Source organism: Acanthopagrus latus, chromosome 15 (assembly GCF_904848185.1).
Source record: "Acanthopagrus latus isolate v.2019 chromosome 15, fAcaLat1.1, whole genome shotgun sequence".
In the NCBI taxonomy this organism is placed as follows: domain Eukaryota; kingdom Metazoa; phylum Chordata; class Actinopteri; order Spariformes; family Sparidae; genus Acanthopagrus; species Acanthopagrus latus.
The window spans coordinates 28,842,977-28,863,592 of NC_051053.1; the positions used below are offsets into that span (position 1 = coordinate 28,842,977).

The window sequence follows — 20,616 nt, forward strand, 5'->3', positions numbered from 1 at the left end:
ACCTGCAGTCTTGGTGCATTTCACAGCACTCCGTCATCCCTCTACACCAAAGTTCCTGAGGGTTAAACGGCTGCCATCGCTTGACTGACAGCTCATTTGAGCAGATATGATCTTAAATGCCTGTCTTCGAGCCCACAACAGTCAATGAGAGATCAAGGAGAGAAAGGGCCCATTTGTTTAGACTGATGTCCCACCAAAGCACATGTTTGATTGTATATGTTAAAAGAATAGTCTAATCTCTGGACTTCAACCCTCTCCTCCAACTGGACAGTTGTTTTCTGACATGGCTGTTGTACTACACGAGGCAGCAGTTCATTTCTTGTTGCACTGTCTGTTAACAGTAGCCCCATTCACACTGCTGTTTGAGTGCAGGGATCCTGCACCAATTTTCAGAGGCGACGACCGGTGAAATTTCACTCCTGCGCTGATTCGCCCATGTAGGTACTATCAGAGGCGCAGCACTGGCGAACAGAACCAGTGTGAACGGATAAGCCGGCTCGCGTATAGAGGGCGTCGGTCTGACAGTCTGTTAACTACACAGGTCCTTCATTCAACTACATACAGAGAAATGTCAACGTTACAGGACCAAACAACAGTATCTGTAACTGTCTTTGGCAACTTACAAGGAAAAAATACTGCAGCTATATGTGGAGAAGTGTCTGTCCTCCTGTCTGTCCTCCCAAGTCTTTGTCACATTTCTACCCAAAAACAAGTGTTTGTGTTATTGTAGTTACTGTTGTCACGGTGACAGTCAGCCCTCCAGACAGAGACTTCAGTGAACTTTCCCCCAGAAAACAGTCTCCGTCCCGGCGAGTGTCAGACAACATTGAGTTTTGGTTGGCTCATGTTGGTGGGCCAGGATCTCAATACTGAGATCTCACTGTCAGCATGTTAAATTGGTCATGTTAAATTGACAGGAGGACACCTGGTAAATATGTTTGAAACACACACTTATCACCATCATGACGTCATCATCATGATGTGGACCATATGTCTCTCTCTCTCTCTCAGACACACACACACACACACACACACACACACACACACACACACACACACACACACACACACAGTCTCTCTCTCTCTCACACACACACAAGTTGGTCTTTCTCTTCTTGTGAGGACTATCACTGATGTAGTTCATGTCATCGCCTCTGACACAAACTTTAGCCGTGACAACTAAATGTCCAGAAATAAAAACTTTCAAACCAAGTCTTCACCTTTAAACAGTCATTCTAATTTCTGATTAACAAAGCGTCCTCTAAATGCGACGTGTCCTATGACACGACCATGCTTCAGATATTTGTCCTCAGTGCAACACAGACACACACGCACAGACATTAGCATTCTCTCACACACACTTATGCTGTCTCACATCAACTACGCTCTCCCTCATTCACTTACAATAATACACATGCACACACCTACACATACACACTCACTCACACATGTGTGTGTGTGTGTGTCTTTGCTCGCCACCAGAGATGTGTGAAAAGTGGGTCACAGGTCAGACCTCTTTATCCCCCCCGGGCAAATGAAAAGTGACAGACACCGGCCGTGCATCGCTGCTAATTCACTCACTGTCACACACAAACACAGACACACACACACACACACCCTCTTGGCGCTCACTAATTGTGACATGCCGTTATTAGCGCTGTGCAGGGCCAGCGCCTGTAATTGCAGAACATCCCAGGACAAATAATTTGGTAGTCAGTTGGACTGTTGGAGGCCAGCGCCGGGCCGGCTAAGGTCAGCAGGTCACAACTCGCTGAGGATGAGGGGGGCCAGGGAGAGAGCCGAGCCAAGCTAAACCGAACCGAACTACTTGGTTCTTATTAGAGCTGCCACTTTACTGACAGCTGGATTAAACAGTTTTTTCGTTTGAGGCTGTAATAACAGTGACATTTATGGATGCAGCAATATAGAAATTCTGGGGCTTTACCAACACTGATGTTTAATAAAACAATTTGGTGCATTACCGAACCCAATTTAAATTTTTTTTTGTTTTCTATGCCCTCTTTTGTGTTCAGTTCAAGTTTAATACTATGTCCTTCCTTCTTTAGGGTTCTGGACCCAAAGATCCAGTGAGACAGAAGAGGACCTGATATTGTGATACCTGCCTCCATCTCCTCTCTCCATCCCTCCTGCTGTTCTGCAGCTACTTCTTCTCTAGTCCTCAAGCCAGCCCTCTGACCAGCTAATCAGACGCTCCGGATCACAGCGCACAGCCCAGTTTGGGCCCAGTCCGGCCCATTGTCAGTCCGGTCCTGCTGCAGGATGGCAGGTCTCAATTTCTGTTTGGCTGTGATGGCTGCTGCTCTGCTGCTGACCGTCAGAATTGATGGTAAGACTTTAAAATGCATTAACCGTTTTAACAGGCAGAATGCATCTCACTCTGTCTGATCTTCAGGTGCTTCACTGTGATGTAAACAGCATGTTTGGTCTCTGTTGACCTGCCGCGGCTTGTGTGAACACACCTGCCCCATTCACACTGTGACCAAAGTAACATGTAACCAGTAACTGGTAACTGGTAACTGTAACCGTCTTTGGTAACTTATATGAAGAAAAAAATACTGCAGTTGTACGTGGAGAAGAGTCTGTCCTCCTGTCTGTCCTCCTGCCTGTCCTCTTGAGTCTTTGTCACATTTCTGCCCAAAAAGCAGCGTCTGTCACCGGCAAAAAACTTTAACTCAACAAGTGTTTGTGTTGTTGTAGTTACTGTTGTCAGGGTGACAGTCAGCCCTCCAGACGGAGACTTCAGTGAACTTTCCCCCAGAAAACAGCCTCTGTCCCCGCGCCTGACAGGGTCAGACAGCGTCGAGTTTACAGAATGAATTGATGTAGATTATGTAATTCCGTAATTCAGAGCGAAAACATACTTTTGTCATTTGCCAGGATGTTTGGTGTGCCAGGATCTCAATGACTACGCATTATAACAGCATCCATATGATTATAAACTATCAACGGGTTCATGTTTAGATTGACAGGTGGGCACCTGGGAAACACCTTGAAAAGAACACATATCATGATGCAGACCGCATCGCCTCTTTAGGAGCCGCAGCACCGGCTTTCTATGTGAATTACATAGTGTCTGCCCTCACCTGGTCAGATATTTCAAGCTCAAACTTTAAACAGTGGCAGAGAACAGACAACAACAACAGAGCCGAAACATTCCCCACCTTTGCCCACGTCAAAGAGAAGAAATGAGAAGACTGATGAAGAAAAGCAGAGTAGAGACAAAGAGCTGGACCGAACCAGAGAGAAAACAAGGATAAATATCATTTTAGAGGTGGAGGAGCTGCAGGATCTGACAGAGATAAGGACTGACCTGGGAGTTGTTTAATTCTAAAGTTCTGGCTAAGTCCACTTTTTTCAACTCCAGACTGCAGCTTTAAAACAAACTTTAAAACCACTGTGAAACTCTGTCTCTGACAAATTCTTAATCATTGGTGCCTTCTTGTAAATTCAGCATTTACAAATACACTATAAAGTAACCCCACAGTGTCTCAGTTTAGTGAGTTGGTGAGGTAGGAGAAACTTTATAAACCAATTTCTTGTAAATTCACCAGATGTTTTATATGAACTTCTTTCTTTCTTGGTGTGAAAACATGGAGTCTGTGTCAGTGATGGACACTCAGACTCATGTCAATGTTAAGCGACGCATTTTAAAGAAACTAACTAAAAGGTTCCTTGAGCTGGTTGTCTGCATTTCCACCACAGCATACAACCAGCAAAAGTGAGCCAAATTAGCCCAGTAGTTAATTAAAAGGAGAAAAATGTTTTTACACATGATGCTGTGACCACTTTGTCATTGGTGTATCGGTCCTATGCTTTTTTCTGTAATCCATCCATCCATACTGATGTGTCTAACCCTAACCCTCAGAAACCAAACTGGAATTTTACTGCAAGTTGTCAACCAATTAAAAGTCTTCATGGCGGAAAAGTTCCTGCAGTTTTGGAGGTACAACCCCACAGCAGGGACATTTTTGGGATGAAATAATAGCCCCATTCACACAGCCGTTTGCATGCGGGGATCCTGCGCCAATTCTCCGCTTCCTCCTCTGTGTGAAGTTTCAGATGTGGCGAGGAGTAAAATTTCGCTCAGGCGCTGATCCACTTCTGGATATAGTATCAGGGCCATATTATTGGCAATCCGAACCAGTGTGAATTGATCGAGCGTGGAGCTGGGTTTTGTTGATTGTACAGTCCAATAACTACATTCCCTCACTCAGCGCCGGCTTTCTGCGTGAAGATAATGCAGCATTGCTGTGTAAAAGGGGCTACTGTCCGGGGAACTTGATGTTGACCCTGGTTCCTTGTCCCTGAGAAAGGTCCTTCCCACAATGAACCTTTCTCTGATTTTTCCTCCTGGACGTTTCAGTCCTTAAACCTGTTTCAGCTGCTGAGCTAATCTTTAATCCTTCAGTTTGTTCTCAGTGAGATGAGCAGCTCTTTCAGACTGGCAGAAACATAAAAAGTCGTTTAACACCACCTGTGCAATCAGTACCTCCACCTGAACACACAGATGTGTATCAGCAGCATTATGTTCCAGCTATGATTAAGTGTTAATTGGCTGATAATGGAGAGGCTTCAGAAATGAGCCTGTAGCTGTGAACTGAATGCAAAAACAGAGTCAGAACAGCAGCAGGTGTATTTATCCTGACTGAGACGTCACACACATACAGGAGACTGAGGCAGTGACTTCTGCATCTGTGTGTTCAAATACAGTTTTTGCTAAAAGCAGGAGAAGTGGACACATCGATCCCAGCAGCTTCACAGCAAATTAGAAATAATGGGGAAAAAAGGGTTTTACTGTTTTCTAATATTGTGCGATAAAGTACACGACTGAAATCCAACAGCAATTCAGCAACACAGACAACAAAACTTTTCATAGAAAACATATCATATAAACAAGTTACTACATTTACAACTCCATATTCACCTGCGTGAAATTTGTCCTTGAAGACAATTACAAGTTTTAATGTAAACTAAATCCAGAGGACTCAGCTGGGCTCAGCAGCTTATACTGGTGTGAATAGTCTGAAATATAGATATTATTTGAAATGTAATACTGGGAACTCTGCTTCACAGTTGTGGCATCATGGACTGAAACAGCAACTGAAACCCTTTTTTATTCTGATGTCCTTTAGAAGAAGATCAAAAACGAGAAATCAACACTAAAGCAATTCACATTCATGTTTCCACTCTCAGCTCTTTTATCATCTGAACCTCCCTCCATCCCATTCGCCACTCCTCCCTGCAGGAAGCTGTTGAACTGATTGTTGCCGCTCTCACTTCCTCTCTGCACATTAACCGCTTCCTGTATGGCACTGTACGAGCTGTCAGCGGCGCTAAACACTCCAAACAGCCATTGTTCTCCGGAAATATCCCTCAGTCCCTCTGGAGACGCATTCACCCTCTGAAACAGTGTTTATTTCCCCTCTGGAGGTTCTCTGCCACAGCCAGCGAAGACCGAGAGGAGACTGATTTCATTCTTTAACTTGTCAATTTGTTAGTGATTTCTTTTAGTTTCCATTCAGACTGTCTTTTGCTGTATGAGAATCACTCCTGTGTTTTTTTTCTGCATGTCTGTTAGATTTGATATCTTACAAACATCTGAGTGTCTGGCTGAGTTACTGATGTTGTAGGTTGTGTCCGTGTCATTTTCACATTAAGGTCTGCTCGGGTTGTTTTGAGGTTTTAACGAGAGTCTGACGGTAATTACGTTGTCACCATGGCAACGCAGGGAGGTGGGAGGAAGTCAGCAGTTTGTCAGAGCTGTTTTAGGGGCCATCCACATGGAAACATGTTTTACATGTTTTGTATCGTTTTGGCCGATTGTCCACATCGGTCCTGTAAACACACTTTTGAAACCTGGTCTCCGGGTGAAAAAATTTGAAAACGCAACCCTTTCTCATTAAGACCGTGAATCTGCATACTTTGCTTATCAATGATGCCATCGCCCCACCCCTCGACCTCTAGCCTACGACCTCTTAACCCCTCCTCCTGCAGCTCCTCCAGCAGCCTGTTTAACTCAAGCACTAGCTGCACAATCACTTTACACTCACTTGTTTGTTTTTTTTGGAAATTTCTTTTTTTTTTTTTCAATTTAACTTTATGCTAACTTTAACTATCTGATTCTTTTTCCTGCACTTGTTGCATCTTGAGCTGTTGTAACAAGTGAATTTCCCCGTTGTGGGATAAATAGTCGATCCAGTCTAATCTAATAATCCTGAAGGAATTTATTTTGCAGGAGATTGCTCCAAAAATTACAGTAACAGCCAGTGACTTCCTCAGATTTTAATGAGAATCTAAACTATAGAGTGTTAAATACTAGTGTACTTTACAACATATACTACATTAAGTGTTCATGGTGTGAAAACAGCAAAGAAAACGGTGCAGAAGAGAATAGCAATAGTATTAAGACAACTAAAATGGAAAAAAGTAACATTGCACATGATTTTAAACTTCTTGAACGTCTGATCAGAGCAAGAAGCAGTCAATGAGATTATTTCATTAGTGATTAATTCCATAAAAAGTCAAAACATTGCTGGAAAATAAGCTCAGAGCCGCTTCAGTGGCCCAAAAACATCAGAACCACAAGTATTTAGTTTATGGTATCAAAAAGGAAAGAAACAGTTTAGGCTTTCTGTCTGAGAAACAAAAACGTAATGATTCATTGATTATCTAATTAGTTTGCAGATTAATTTCGTTTTAACAGATTGATATGAAACCCTTGGAAAGTGCTGTGCTGGGATCTGTGGCTGTGAATTCATCAGTCTTTGTTTATGTGACTGAACTCTGCGTAAAGTCACTCAGTATTCACACTTGGTTTGTTTGTTTAAAGCCTGCGAGGCATACCAGATGCCCGGGTGGAGTTTATCGAGCCCGCCAGTTCAGAGTCGGCAGATAAGGATGACTTTGAGAATAGTGCTCCACCCGCCTCGCTTTCTTCTCTCTTCTTTTTTCCCTCTCTTCTCTTTAAGTATATGTGAGGTAAAGTCCGTTTCCTCTCCAGTTCCAGTCAGCAGTCAACAGAACAGAACCTGGAGGTCAGCTCCACATCACTGCTGCAGTCAGGCTGATCAACAGGAGCACAGAGAAATCCACTTTTTTAATCCCAGAAGTTAAAAAGTCATCACTGAGCTCTACTCGGGTCATAAAGTTTCAATGCATGAGCACGAACAGCTAACTTTGTGTCTGCAGACCAAACCGAGCACCAGCAGGGACACAACAGGACATAAAACGAGCGCTCCTCAGTCTGCTATAACCAGCAGCTCGCCCACATTCCTTCCATCGTACTTTCCTCCATGAATCTGCTTCATTTCCTCTCCTGTGTGGAAGAACCCAGTTTGTTCTGTCATTATCAGCTCTACATCTGCTGTTGCTCTTCTGTCTACTCATTTTTATATATTTATTATCATTATCAATCATTTTTCAGATTAGTCTTCTCGTCCATTAAATGTCCAAAAATTGTTCATCCAGAGGTCCAAAACTCAGTTATTAAGTTTATGAGGACACAAGAGGGAATCGATTATACAAAAAGTTGATGATTATTTTATTCTCTCCATTTTTGTTTCAGCTGCAAGTTTGATTGTCTTTAAATTCCAGCATGTCTGTCAGTGAGTCAGTTTCATGCAGCTCTGCAGATGTTTGCTGAAGGCGACTCTTCTATCAGACGCTGCTGCTGCTGCTGCTGCTGCTGCTGCTGGATGTAAATAAACAGCCACTGTGACTTTAAGAGCACATGGAGAGAGTCTGATTACCCAGCGTGCTCTCTGCCAGACCTCAGTCTCCACTCTGACTGCCGGCACAATTAAGCACACATGTGGATGCAGACACACGCATACACACACACACACACAGGCTCAGAAACATGGCAGCCATTTCCAGTTCCAACACACCCAACATCTCTTTGCTTCATCCTCCTCCTCAACTTTTCAGCCAATCACAGCTGTCCTGGTCTGAGAGGGAGGCGGGACAGCGAGAACCCGTCTAGACATTGATGACATCACTACTCAGTTTGCATTTTTATTTTTCAGTTTTCATGTTTTTCATTTTAGCGGTTTAAAGCTACTCAGATTTAAGTGTGAAGATGTGTTGAGCTCTGTAGCTCCTCTCAGGAGGGTCAGAGGTCAGACTGGGATGTGGACCAACATGGTGGTTAACTCACACACACTGAAACAAATGTTTAGAAACTAAGATGAATAATGACAGCAGCTGCCGAAGGAACAAAACCACGAGCCTCTCTGTCTGTGAGGGAATGTGGGGATTCATCTGGGAATATTCAAAAAGACCAACAGAGAAAATGGCATCTTGTTGTTCTTCTTCTTCTTCTTCTTCCTCCCATCCTCCCTGTTCCTTCAGCATGACGTCATCTGCTCAGTGTGACGTCACCAGCTCATCACAGCATCTCTTCTGTGTTTCCTTCGTTGTCCCATCAAACATGAGTCAGTCACTCACTTCGGACTTGTGTGGTTGGAGACAGCAGCAGCTCAGTGTAGGTGAGCAGGTCCAGACATGACGGCATGTCTGAACACCTTATAGTGTTTTTACTGTGGAGAGAGGGAGGACAGACATCAGTCCTGCAGGAGGATGGAGACGAGAGAGAGGGATTAAAGAGGGAGACAAACGGAAGAGATAAGAGAGGGAACAGAGCTGCATGAGGAGGAGGGGGAGAGATTCCAACTCTTTCTCCTCTCTGTCTGGCCTCTTACTCTGTCTGATAAAACATGATTGATCCGTTGAAAGAAAATGAATCAACTATTTCAACTTGTTGCTGTGAAAGTGAATTTACACGCAAAGTGTGACTGTCCTCTTAGAGAAGGACTGTTTCAGCTCCTGCAGGAGTCAGTCTGATAAATCTCTGTGTCTGAGTCCCAGAGCTAAAACTGAACCTAAATGATAATAAGTGAACAAACAACATGTCTCTGTTATAATAAATGAAACTGAAAGATCAGAATCGTACTAAAACATGAAACTGTACATCTGGCTCTGTGTCTCTCGTCCAGCTGCAGGTCAGAACCCAGACCACGTCCTGCAGGGGACTGGGGTGAAACCTGAGGCTAGGCGGCCCGGTGACGACTCCACCATCGCGCCCGAGGACGCTGCTCGTTTCCTCAGCTGTTACTGCTCTGGACACTGTCCAGAGGACGCCACCAACAACACCTGCCAGTGAGTACAGACAGGACACAACTCAAGTGATGTCATGATACTGAGATTTCAAGCTTTCTAACACTATCCATACTCAGTTCCCTGATCAATACCTAGGGGAAGAACTGATGCTACACTGAGCAGAGGACAGCAGAGAGGCTGCAGGAAGCTTTAAATATACCACTTTTGTTTTTCATTTTAGATTAGGCCTTTAAAAATTATGTGTCTGTCAGAGGGAGTGAGAAAATGAGAAAGTGGTGTATTGATCCTGCAGAAAATGTGTATTGGAATGTTTCAAATTTTCAGAATCAATATGTTTGGATATTGTTGACGACGCTAGAGGACAGTAAACTTCTGTGGAAATGTCTGGGTGGGTGAGAAACGAGCTGAAACAAGAGCGAAGATTATTCTGAGCAGCTGGACTAAGTTTCATGTTGATACTTGATACGAGAGAGACCGATTGTCAGCCTGGACAGTTATCGGTGCCAATTTTTAGCATTTTTCTGACTTTTGATATTTTGTGTCTGATTAGTGATAAGATAATGATTCTGTGATCTCACTCAGTGTCCCACCCACAACACTCTCTGATTGGTTAAACATCTCAGGTATACATATAAATGTCAATCAGTCTCCTTGATTACTAATAATCAATATCAGCCCTGAAAAAACCATAATGGCCGATCCCTAACTGTGTGTGTGTGTGTGTGTGTGTGTGTGTGTGTGTGTGTCCTCAGGACTAATGGTCAGTGCTTTGCCATCATCGAGGAGGACGAGCACGGTGAGGCCATCCTCACCTCTGGCTGCATGAAGTATGAAGGCTCACATTTCCAGTGCAAGGTACACACACACACACACACACACACACACACACACACATCAGCTGTTTGGGCGAGGTCTGATCATTTGACCGTGTGATTGACAGGACTCTCCCAGAGCTCAGACCAGGAGGACGATCGAGTGCTGTAACACAGACTTCTGTAACAGAGACCTGCAGCCCACGCTGCCCCCTCAGGCTCCTGCAGGTAACATTACACTCACCTGGATGATTCAGGTGTTCATCAGGTGATTGTGAACCTCAGTTAATTGCACTGTTCTGTTTTTATTCATGTGTTTCCAGAAGGCAGCCCTCACTGGCTGGCCTTCCTCATCTCCATGACGGTCTGCTGCTGCACTCTGATCTGTGTCACCGTCGTGTGTTACTACAGGTATGACGTCACCTGGACTCTGTTATCCACTCGAAATTAAATGACCCCCTGACATTTTTAAGGGCTAAAAGGACACTGGCTCAGGGGTAGAACCAGCGTCCTGTTATCTGAAGGTCGCTGGTTCGATTCCCCTGGTCTGTATGTCGAAGTGTCCTCTAGTCGGCAGCTTGCATGGCAGCCGCCACCATCAGTGTGTGAATGAATTACTGTCAGTCTTTGGACAGAAGAGTATAATAGATGCACTAACATGTAAACAACACCAAGAAAGATAACTATGACAGCAACTATAAACAAATGGTTTATAGAACAATTCATGATTTATTCCATTACCACCAAGAAATCAAAGAAAACAAGAAGCTTCTTATCAGCTGCAGAACTTCCCTGAGAATATTTGTTTTTAAGTTTTCTTCAGTGTCAAAGTAATCCAATGAGAGTTGTCTGTACATCCACAAGTTCACTGCAAATAAAGTGCTCACAGATAATTCAGCCTTCCTTGATGGAGTATATTTAAGTAGATGTGACTGCCAGGTGAACTTGACTGAAGCTTGGATATCAGACTACAGTAGAAGCCTTTTGTCTCTCAGCTAGAAGTGCAATAGATTGTCTGTTATTCTATACCCACTAGTGTGTGTGTGTGTGTGTGTGTCAGGTATAAGTGGCAGAGTGAGCGTCAGCGGTATCACAAGGATCTGGAGCAGGAAGTCTTCATCCCCCCTGGAGAGTCGCTCAAAGATCTCATCCACCAATCACAGAGCTCAGGCAGCGGCTCAGGGCTCCCCCTGCTGGTAGGAACCAGTACTGCATCTCACACACACACACACACACACACACACACACACACACACAGATTTGTTCTGATGACTTCCTGATATATGTTAGTTTGTTTGAATTGTTGGTAAAAGGTCAAATATGACTGAGATCCAGTCTCACACTCCTCCACAGTTCTTGGTGCCGTCTGCCACTCTGGGTCTCTCAGGTCTTTGATGATGTTGGGTTTAAGGCTCGGTTATGTAGAAATGTACATTTAAGAAGTTTCAGCACCAAATTGATGACAAAATAATGATTTTTTTGCAACAAAAGAAGTCAAAGTCGTTGATGTTGTCTCTGAATCTAAATAAAAACATAATTTCCTTTATTTTATTTTCAGAAATGTTTTTGTGTCTGGCAACACAAAACAACCACAACATTACAGTTTAAAGTTAAAGACATTTAACACAGCACCCAGCAATGAGGACTACAGATGTGCTGGAACACACATCGGATCATTACGATCTGTTCCAACACACCGATCGTAACAACAGAGCCATCGATCCATCTCCTCGTCTTTAGACCTCTGTGTTTTTCAGTCAACAGTCTAAGACCCAAAAACAAGATCATTGGTCTAAAAATGAATCGATTATCAGAATAGTTGCTGATCAACACATTGATTAATCAGCTGATAGATGTAAAAATATATATCAGAGTCCAACATGAACTTTCCAGACTTGTTGCTTTAGTTTCTACTTTGTACTTTTGTAGTCGTCAGACATTAAACCATCATGTGCTATTGAAGCTTCTCACTGTCAGCACAGAATTAAATGAGTTTAAGATGAATCATCAGTTTAATGTTCCTCATTTGACATTTGATATAGAAAAACAATGGTAATAATCTTTAATCCCATCCCGCTCTCTCCTTCGTCCTCTCTCGCCCACCCAGGTGCAGCGGACCATCGCCAAGCAGATCCAGATGGTCCGTCAGATCGGGAAAGGTCGGTACGGCGAGGTGTGGCTCGGCCGCTGGAGGGGAGAGAAGGTAGCTGTCAAAGTCTTCTTCACCCGAGAGGAAGCCAGCTGGTTCAGAGAGACGGAGATCTACCAGACCGTCCTGATGAGACACGAGAACATTCTCGGTATGCCACCGTCAGGACGGACAGCAGAGTCCTTCAGTGCACTTACATTCATCACCCCAAATCTCATCAAGAACACAAACACTTCAGGATTCATACACTGACTGCTGAAGCCTCCTTTTAGCTTCAGTACATTTGGTCCTCTATCTTTTACACTGAAAACATGTTAGAAAGGTCTTTTAATTCCATATGAAAAGAAACCGCTTCAGTCTTCCCATGATCGTCTGTGAGCTCAGAGCTACAGACGAGCCCGGAGACTCCAACAGCGATCAATATCTCCATCGATTGTTAATGTGGTGGATGAATGAGACTAATGACGTCGAGCGTTGCCTGTCAGACTGAGGAGACACGATTGTGTGTGTGTGTGTGTGTGTGTGTGTGTGTGTGCGTGTGTGCGTGTGTGTGTGTGTGTCTCACTTCCTGTCTCTGTCCATCCTGCAGGCTTCATCGCGGCCGACATTAAAGGCACCGGCGCCTTCACGCAGCTCTTCCTTATCACCGACTACCACGAGAACGGCTCTCTGTACGACTACCTGAAGCTGACCACGCTGGACACGCAGGCGCTGCTGCGGCTGGCGTTCTCAGCAGCCTGCGGCCTCTGTCACCTGCACACTGAGATTTACGGCACGCAGGGCAAACCGGCCATCGCCCACAGAGACCTGAAGAGCAAGAACATCCTGATCAAGAAGAACGGCACCTGCTGCATCGCCGACCTCGGCCTCGCCGTCAAGTTCAACAGGTACGAGATGGTTTTCTGGTGGTTTTGTTCTTGTTGTTTTTGGTTATGATGATTACTTTGATGTTTGTTAAGGTGAGATAAACTGGTTTTCTATGTATTTGAAATCACAGCTGTTCTTTACTGTGAAAGTGTATTCATGATTTTTTAATCAGATTATTTCTATGACTTTATATTAGAGAGCGATATGAGATATATCTTCATGTTCAGTTTTAACTTTCAAGAATACTCTGCTAATTTAATGACTTTGTACTTTGTGTTGCCGTAGTGACACTAACGAGGTGGACATCCCTCTGAGCACTCGGGTCGGGACGCGGCGCTACATGGCCCCGGAGGTCCTGGACGAGAGCCTCAACAAGAACCACTTCCAGGCGTACATCATGGCGGACATCTACAGCTACGGCCTCGTCATCTGGGAGATGGCCCGACGCTGCGTGACCGGAGGTACACACACACTCACACACACACACACACACCAGACTTAACGGATCCATGTAGTTTTGTAACAGGATACAAACTGACATGCATCTGATTTAATTGAGTGTCGAGCTGCAGCCAGTAGTTGATGAATGATCAATCAATTTGACGATTGAGAGAAAATTAATTAAACTATTTACATCAATAAAATTGAATGAAGTTCAGCGTGACGCTTCAGATGTAAATCAGGCTGCCTTGCCTATGGGAAGTGGGAGTGGGGTCAACAGGTGATTTTCAGTGGGTTGACCTGGTTTAAAAAACCCGTGTGGACCTGCTGATGTTTGTGGAAACAAAGTTTGAAATTGTTGCTCTGTGTGAAAAAAGCCAAGCTTTGTTTTCAGCCTCTCTGCCTCGACAGTTCCGGTCTGTGTTTAAGTGACTTTATTGAATCTGTGGAGGTCAAACTTTTCAGAACAATGCGTGAAGATGACAAACAGAACTCTGTGACAAACATTCATCACTGTGATCTCTGTGGAAGATGTTTGTCCAGGTGAGTCACCTTCAGTTTGTGTTGTTCAGGGATCGTGGAGGACTACCAGCTGCCGTACTACGAGATGGTGCCCTCTGACCCCTCCTATGAAGACATGCTGGAGGTGGTGTGTGTTAAAGGACTGAGGCCCACAGTGTCCAACCGCTGGAACAGTGACGAGGTGAGAGTCCACACTGACTCCAGTTTCACGCTGTTCCATCTTTTCTAATAGTCAGCACAGTGTCACCAGACTAGTGATTTTAAGAGCTGTCGAGTTAAAATGAACTTTATAAACTCTGTGAAACTCTGTCTCTGACTCATTCTGCAGTATTTGGACCTTCTTGTAAATTCGGCAGATGTTCTACATGAACTTCTTTCTGTCTTTGAGTAGAAACAAACTTTGATTTCCTCTCATGTTTCTGCTAACATGTCCTCAGTGTCTTCGGGCTATGCTGAAGCTGATGTCAGAGTGTTGGGCTCATAACCCCGCCTCCCGCCTCACCATCCTCCGAGTAAAGAAGACGCTCGCCAAGATGGTGGAGTCCCAGGACATCAAGATCTGACCACTCTCTTCCTCTTCCTCGCCCCACCACATTCAGACTCACCTGAACCCCGAACACATTTACCGTGACCTAGACCTGATCGGACCGGCTTCCCCAGGCTTCACTCTTCATCAGGAGGAGGAGTTGAGAGATAAAAATGGACCCATCCTTGGGCTGAACTGTGCGTCTCCTCCTCCCTCATGTTCAGTCTGTCTTAAGCCTGGAAACAAACATGGAGTCTTCCCTCCTCCACCTCCTCCACCTCTGTCTGTGCCGTGTAACTCGCAGGAAGCGAGACCGCCGGGTTGACGCTTTCTGTGAAAGCCAAATGAGACAATAATTTTTATGACGACTTCCTGTGTAGGGGAAAAGGGGAGGAGCCTCTGGATGCTCGTTGTGAAAGAACCAGGACGTTTGAAACCTCCTTTATTATTTTTTTTTAAAGACCCAGCAGCCTTCCTCACTTCTGCCTGTTTCAAAACGCTAAATATGCCAATTTGTTTTTGTTGTTTTCTCTTCAGGACTGAGTTCTCCTGCCATATTGAAATATATCTCCACTCTGACAGTAGAGTTAATTATAAAAATAAGGTACTATAATAATATGTGAATTTAAATGTGTAAATAAACGTTATCATTAGATGCCGTGCCTACTCATGAGAAGATTAAAGACCAGAACACTATGATGTTGACATCCAGCCGACTCCTCAGAGACGTTGACAGGAGATGATGGAGTCACCATGGAGACGTCTCCCGTCCTGTCTGTCTGTCTGTCTGTCTGTCTGTCTGTCTGTCTGTCTGTGTCTACCTGCCTGCCTGCCTGTCTATGTGTCTGGTTCATGTTTGTCCATCTTTTCAGAGATACAGAGGTGTTGCTTCGCTGAGGGGAGAGAAAATCTGATTGGTTGAGTTAAACCTCAGTGGGTGGAGCTAAAAGACATGAAGAGAACTCCAGATGTCAGTGAGGTCTGTGAGCCAGTAGGAAGACAGATAAGTGATACGAGTCACTTCATTTACGTAAATCAACGATTTTTTAGCGTTTTTCGGCTCAGGATATTCAGTTCTCTTCTTATTGAGATATAGCAAGGTTCCGTTTTAATAAAACTCTTGTTCAAACGTGAAGAAATTTGAGTTTGATTTCTACATTTAATCAGTGTTGGGTGTCGTGTGACAGGTGATCCAGTCAAGGACATGAGCTACGGTAATCAATACAAATGTATGAAAAAAAGACACAGAATCACAAAGCCTGAAAAAATATAAAACTATGTGACCTAACCTTTTCCATTTCCCCCTTGCCTAATAATCTGAAACCTGTCAAGATCTTTCAGTGCTAGTTGCTAAATTAGTGATAAACTAGCAACGGAGAGTGCTAAGCATGTTACTATTCACTAAAAATTTGTACACAGGTTAACTTTGGCTTCTTCCGCTGATTTTTCACTGGTCCAATCAGATTATTTCTAATACTCGAAGAATATTTGGGAAACTGGTATAGAAAGTGGTTAGCCTAGTTTAGCACAAAGGCAGGAATCCAGGGAAAACTGTCATCCTAGCACCATCAAGTGAATGTTAATATCTATATAAAATTTTAAAAAGTGTAAAAATGAGACGTAAGATAAAACAGATCTAGGCTAGCAGTTTCCCTGCTTCCAGTCTTTATGCTAATGAGGCTGATCACATTCAAACCTCTCTGGGTTTAAACCCAAAATGTTCCTTCAGCAGTTTGTGTTGATTTCTCTCCTGAGCAGCAGGACGTCGTGTGATTGGCTCTCAGTCATATTTGACCTTTTACAACAATTCAAACTAAAATATATCAGGAAGTCATCAGAACAAACCTCTGTGTGCGTGTGTGTGTGTGAGTGAATGAGTCGTTCATACAGTAGCTATTTAAGAGCAGTAACTTAGTGTTTCCTCTGTAATATGTCAGAGAAGCTCAGTATATAGAATAATCTCTAATATGTAAATCATTAATGTACTTTGTTTTGGTGGTGTTGTTTGTACAGCATCTGGTTCGGTGCCTTATGAGTTTACCAAGGAAATGAAACTCTGTATACAGTCAGTCTGTCCAATGTAACGATTTTTAAGTAAATAACCTTATTTTAGTACACAAACTCCCAGCGTCCTCTCTGATTCTTTCCCCTGCTGCAGCTGCCGTCTCCTTTATTTTATGATGTTTGGTTTGTGTGTTTTCTTTTATGCGCCTAATGCATGGAAGACCAAACACTAGAAAGAAAGAAAAATTTGAAAAGCTTGTCGCCAAGACAAATATTGTGTATAAAGGAAATTAAAATTCTGTCATTTTGTGTAAATCTTGTCTCCTCAGATCAGTTGTGATGTGTTCTCTCCTGCAGACGAACTGTATGGAGACATCTGATGGTTGCTGTAAATTATGTAAAGTGTTACTTTTTTTAAAGCAGTTTGGTGAAGAACATCAAATTTTGAAGCAGATATGCAAGAACAAAAATATGAGAATCTTCCACAATTTGATGCATGTTATCTTTAACTGCAGAATGTTGATTATGATGTATAATTATTACTTTGATCCACTGTATGATTTAACTGTCATGGCAACTTAAATTGGGGAAATATCAGGACTTGTGTTCTGAGTTTTCAGCTCATCTTTGATTTAATTCTTCATTTTGACTTACCATATTTTTCTTTATATAAGCTGCGTGTGTAACTTCCTGCAGGTTTCTGTCCAGATCTTTGAATGCAGTGCCACCTGCTGGACAACTGCTGCAGCATCTCAACACAAGAACCAGGAGGGAGAATCAGGTAAACACTTGTTTCATCCAACATCACTTTGATTTCCTCTTCAGTTCAGATGTTTGTAATTTAGAGGGTTTAGTAGGGCTACTTTAACACAAAGGAAAATACCAATGCCATTATTTTAAAAAGATGTCTTTAGTGTAAATGACCCCATATCATACATTATACCCAACATTAATACAATACTCTTCCAATTATTGAACTTTCATTAAGATTTCATACCAGTATTCTTCTGGTTGAAACATGAGCTTTCCTTTGCTTTTTCCCTACAATCCTGTTATTTCACTTCTTTCTCCACAACATAACTTAATCATTTAGATTCCTCCAAGCCATCAGCCTGTTTGATTTTTCCACTGACTCACCTGGTGAATCAATCCATCCTTTCAAATTTAAATTGTTTTAAACACTGACTCTCAGAACTACTGACAGTGTTCATTTAGGATCAAACTGATGATTCCACAATAACATACAGAAATGTTGATATGGTTGTGCTTATTAAAATCTCAACATGCAAATAAGTTACGTTTATGTATTTCTGTACCTTCCGGCAGCAGCACATAACTCACCATCTTCAGCAAGACAGAAGATTAAGTTTTTAAAATGCCGTTCAAGTCCACAATCCAATTTTCAGTTAACGTGATCTTTGTGACTTGACACTCAGTTCAGCTCCATCACGGTAAACTTGATTGAAAAGACTGAAACATCCACACTATAAAACATACCCTCCCAACTGTGGTAAAAAAAATTGAACACAGATTCTTTGAGTTGTGTCAAATGTTTCCGTCTTTATTAAACACCTTCACTCTGTCTACTTGTCCTCGGGTTTGTTGAAGCAGTAGGTGAGGCAGCACTTGCCGCAGTAGTGACGGTCAAAGTGGCTCGCCATGAAGACGCCAGCGCCACACTCGTCAGCGGGACACTCGCGTCTCAGCCGGTGGATTTTACCGTTCTCGTCAACCTGCAGACAAAATACAAATGTCAGACTTTAGAATAAAACTCAAGTACTTGTTTCTTCAGACCAAAAAGTATAAGTTCAACTAAAATGTCTGCTTCTTTACCTCATCTTCAACTAAGAGTGAAAGTTTTATGACTGAGACGGGAAACTCGTTTGACACTGAATCAAAGTTTAGTGAATACTGGAGCTGAAATGTCTGAACAGATTTAGCCAACATGATATCCGCACACAGACTTAAGTGTCCTCTAAAGCATCTGATGTCCAACATGGGCAGATAGTAAGGTGGTGGCAGCCCGTTGCAGCAGCTTCTGTGTGTTTCCAAGTCTGCTTCAGCTTCACTGTTGTAAGAGACATTAATTCTTTCCTGCCACTAGCCATCACTTCATACAATACCTCTGCCTGAAAGATCTGATTACTGTTTTTACTCCATTTAGAACAAGTAAGTCTATTTATTTGTATTGTCTGTGGTTCTCTTATTGCACACTCATTGGAATAGTTTATTTCTTGACAGTTTAAATTGTTTATAGTATCGCTTGCACTGTGTATATATAAATTGTATATATCTTGCTTCCGATTTGTGATGTACAGAGTGTTTTTCTTTTTTATATGGACTAACTGCTACTGTGACAAAAAAAAAAAAAAATCCCAGTCTGGGATCAATCAAATAATTCTATAACCAGTTGATACCAGTAGGATGAAACAAGTCATACCTTGTAGTACTTAAGCACAGCGAGCTTGACCTTCTTTCTCTTGTGCTTGTTCTTCTTGGGGGTGGTGTAAGACTTCTTCTTCCTCTTCTTAGCACCACCTCTCAGCCTCAGCACCAAGTGCAGAGTTGACTCCTGACAGCAATGAAATACACATTAAGTGAGATTTGAGAAATTATTGAATTGCTAACTCTGAATGACTAGAAGATCAATTAATGACAATTTTCACATTTGATGCCAAGTTAGTCATATCAGTTACCGATATGCAGGACTTGAACACAGCAGCTTCTGAACTCCTCACAGGATCAAAGATTAATCTAAAGTCTGCAGTCAGACCGCAGGACTATCGGCTTACCTTCTGGATGTTGTAGTCGGACAGTGTGCGTCCATCCTCCAGCTGCTTTCCAGCGAAGATCAACCTCTGCTGATCAGGAGGGATACCTGCAAATACAAACACGTTTCAAGGATTTACATATAAAGCCATCAGAAAAAATAGCTAGCTTTGGCAGTTCCATATATAAAAACTGATAGTAATTATACCTTGAGTATTCACTGTACAACTGAAAAAGGAACCAATTCAAAGTTGATTATTTGACTTTTTAAAGAAATGTTTGTCTTGAGCTGAAAATTAAAACATTGTCAATTCCCCATCCTTCTAAATCCTGAAATACTTTGTGTAATGTAAAGTCAGCGAGTGTTAAGGACTGCCTGGTTTTAATTTCTCCACAGCTCAAAGAATCACTGTTAAATGTCTCCATCGGTTCTTAAACCGCCTCTGACGTTTAGTTTAGAGATATAAAAAAATATATAGAAAATCCTCACATTTCACAAGTCTATTTAATTGAGTATTCGTCTAAGCAACTTAAAGGTTTTCAGCTGTACAGAGAACATTCATCTGGGGCTTGTTTTTCCATATCTGACGGCTCACTCACCCTCTTTGTCTTGGATTTTGGCCTTGACATTTTCTATAGTATCTGAAGGCTCGACCTGCAGAAGGAGAAGAGGTCAGGCATGACATGTTCTTTCGGTCAGAGCTCGGATCAAGTGTTGTACAGACTTTCAACTATAACATGCCATCGACGTGTCATTTTATCTGGAGAGACATACAGGCACGTTGTGGAGCAGACAGCGGCGCTGCCCCGCTGCTGTCTGCCACACGTGTTTACGGTGCTTTGGGTATCTGCTAACAGTTAGCTTAGCCACTTGGTTTCGATGCAACAATAACGCTCGTTGGCGCTAACTTTGCTGGAGTTCAAACAAACACAGGCGCCATCAGAGGTGATACTAACTAATCTCGGGATTTAATGTGGAGTTTTAGCCCAGTTTAACTCTAAAATAAACTTGGGTACACTGCGGCCACAGACGGCCGGATCCCACCATCACGGTCCGGCTCACCCACCTCGAGGGTTATGGTCTTCCCCGTGAGGGTTTTGACGAAAATCTGCATCCTGGCGTTCGTCCACCTACACAAGAGACACAAATGAGACTTTAGAAGTGTGGATTGTACTGAAACACACTGTCAAAATTAGTGATTTCTGAGAATAAGGAGCAGAAACCCAGAGCTCCATCTTACCACAGGTTCACTCCTAATGGCGGATCATGAGAAGAGGGCTTTCGGAGCGAGCGACGGGGTTTTCTGCTCGCGTATGCACGGCTTAGGTGACCGTCAGGGTGCCTGATCAAAAATATACACAAATATTATAGTTTGTGCTCTTTCAGC

The 20,616-nt window shown here is 43.0% G+C and overlaps 2 protein-coding genes across 3 annotated transcripts in view; one reads left to right on the top strand and one right to left on the bottom strand.

The window, feature by feature from the left end:
* LOC119033105 (bone morphogenetic protein receptor type-1A-like) overlaps nt 1–16,575 on the top strand; it is a 41,061-nt gene extending 24,486 nt beyond the window's left edge. Inside the window, exons 3-13 of one of the 2 annotated variants that reach the window (XM_037122733.1) lie at nt 2,067–2,347; nt 9,015–9,177; nt 9,891–9,993; nt 10,079–10,178; nt 10,277–10,361; nt 11,011–11,146; nt 12,058–12,250; nt 12,689–12,986; nt 13,252–13,427; nt 13,980–14,110; nt 14,367–16,575. In XM_037122733.1, the coding sequence (XP_036978628.1) occupies nt 2,281–2,347; nt 9,015–9,177; nt 9,891–9,993; nt 10,079–10,178; nt 10,277–10,361; nt 11,011–11,146; nt 12,058–12,250; nt 12,689–12,986; nt 13,252–13,427; nt 13,980–14,110; nt 14,367–14,492 (1,578 nt within the window). In that variant the 5' untranslated portion in view covers nt 2,067–2,280 and the 3' untranslated portion in view covers nt 14,493–16,575. Of the gene's footprint in view, nt 1–2,066; nt 2,348–9,014; nt 9,178–9,890; nt 9,994–10,078; nt 10,179–10,273; nt 10,362–11,010; nt 11,147–12,057; nt 12,251–12,688; nt 12,987–13,251; nt 13,428–13,979; nt 14,111–14,366 lie in introns of both variants that reach the window. The other variant, XM_037122732.1, reaches the window with a different exon arrangement.
* Nucleotides 16,576–17,993: 1,418 nt separating this feature from the next.
* On the bottom strand, nt 17,994–20,513 carry rps27a (ribosomal protein S27a). The gene is made up of 6 exons (XM_037122734.1): nt 20,470–20,513; nt 20,296–20,359; nt 19,829–19,883; nt 19,252–19,337; nt 18,900–19,031; nt 17,994–18,192 (listed from the first exon to the last, which is right to left on the bottom strand). Exons 2-6 carry the CDS (start codon nt 20,341–20,343, stop codon nt 18,043–18,045), a joined length of 471 nt encoding a protein of 156 aa, XP_036978629.1. The 5' UTR covers nt 20,344–20,359; nt 20,470–20,513; the 3' UTR covers nt 17,994–18,042.
* Between the last annotated feature and the right edge of the window lie 103 nt (nt 20,514–20,616).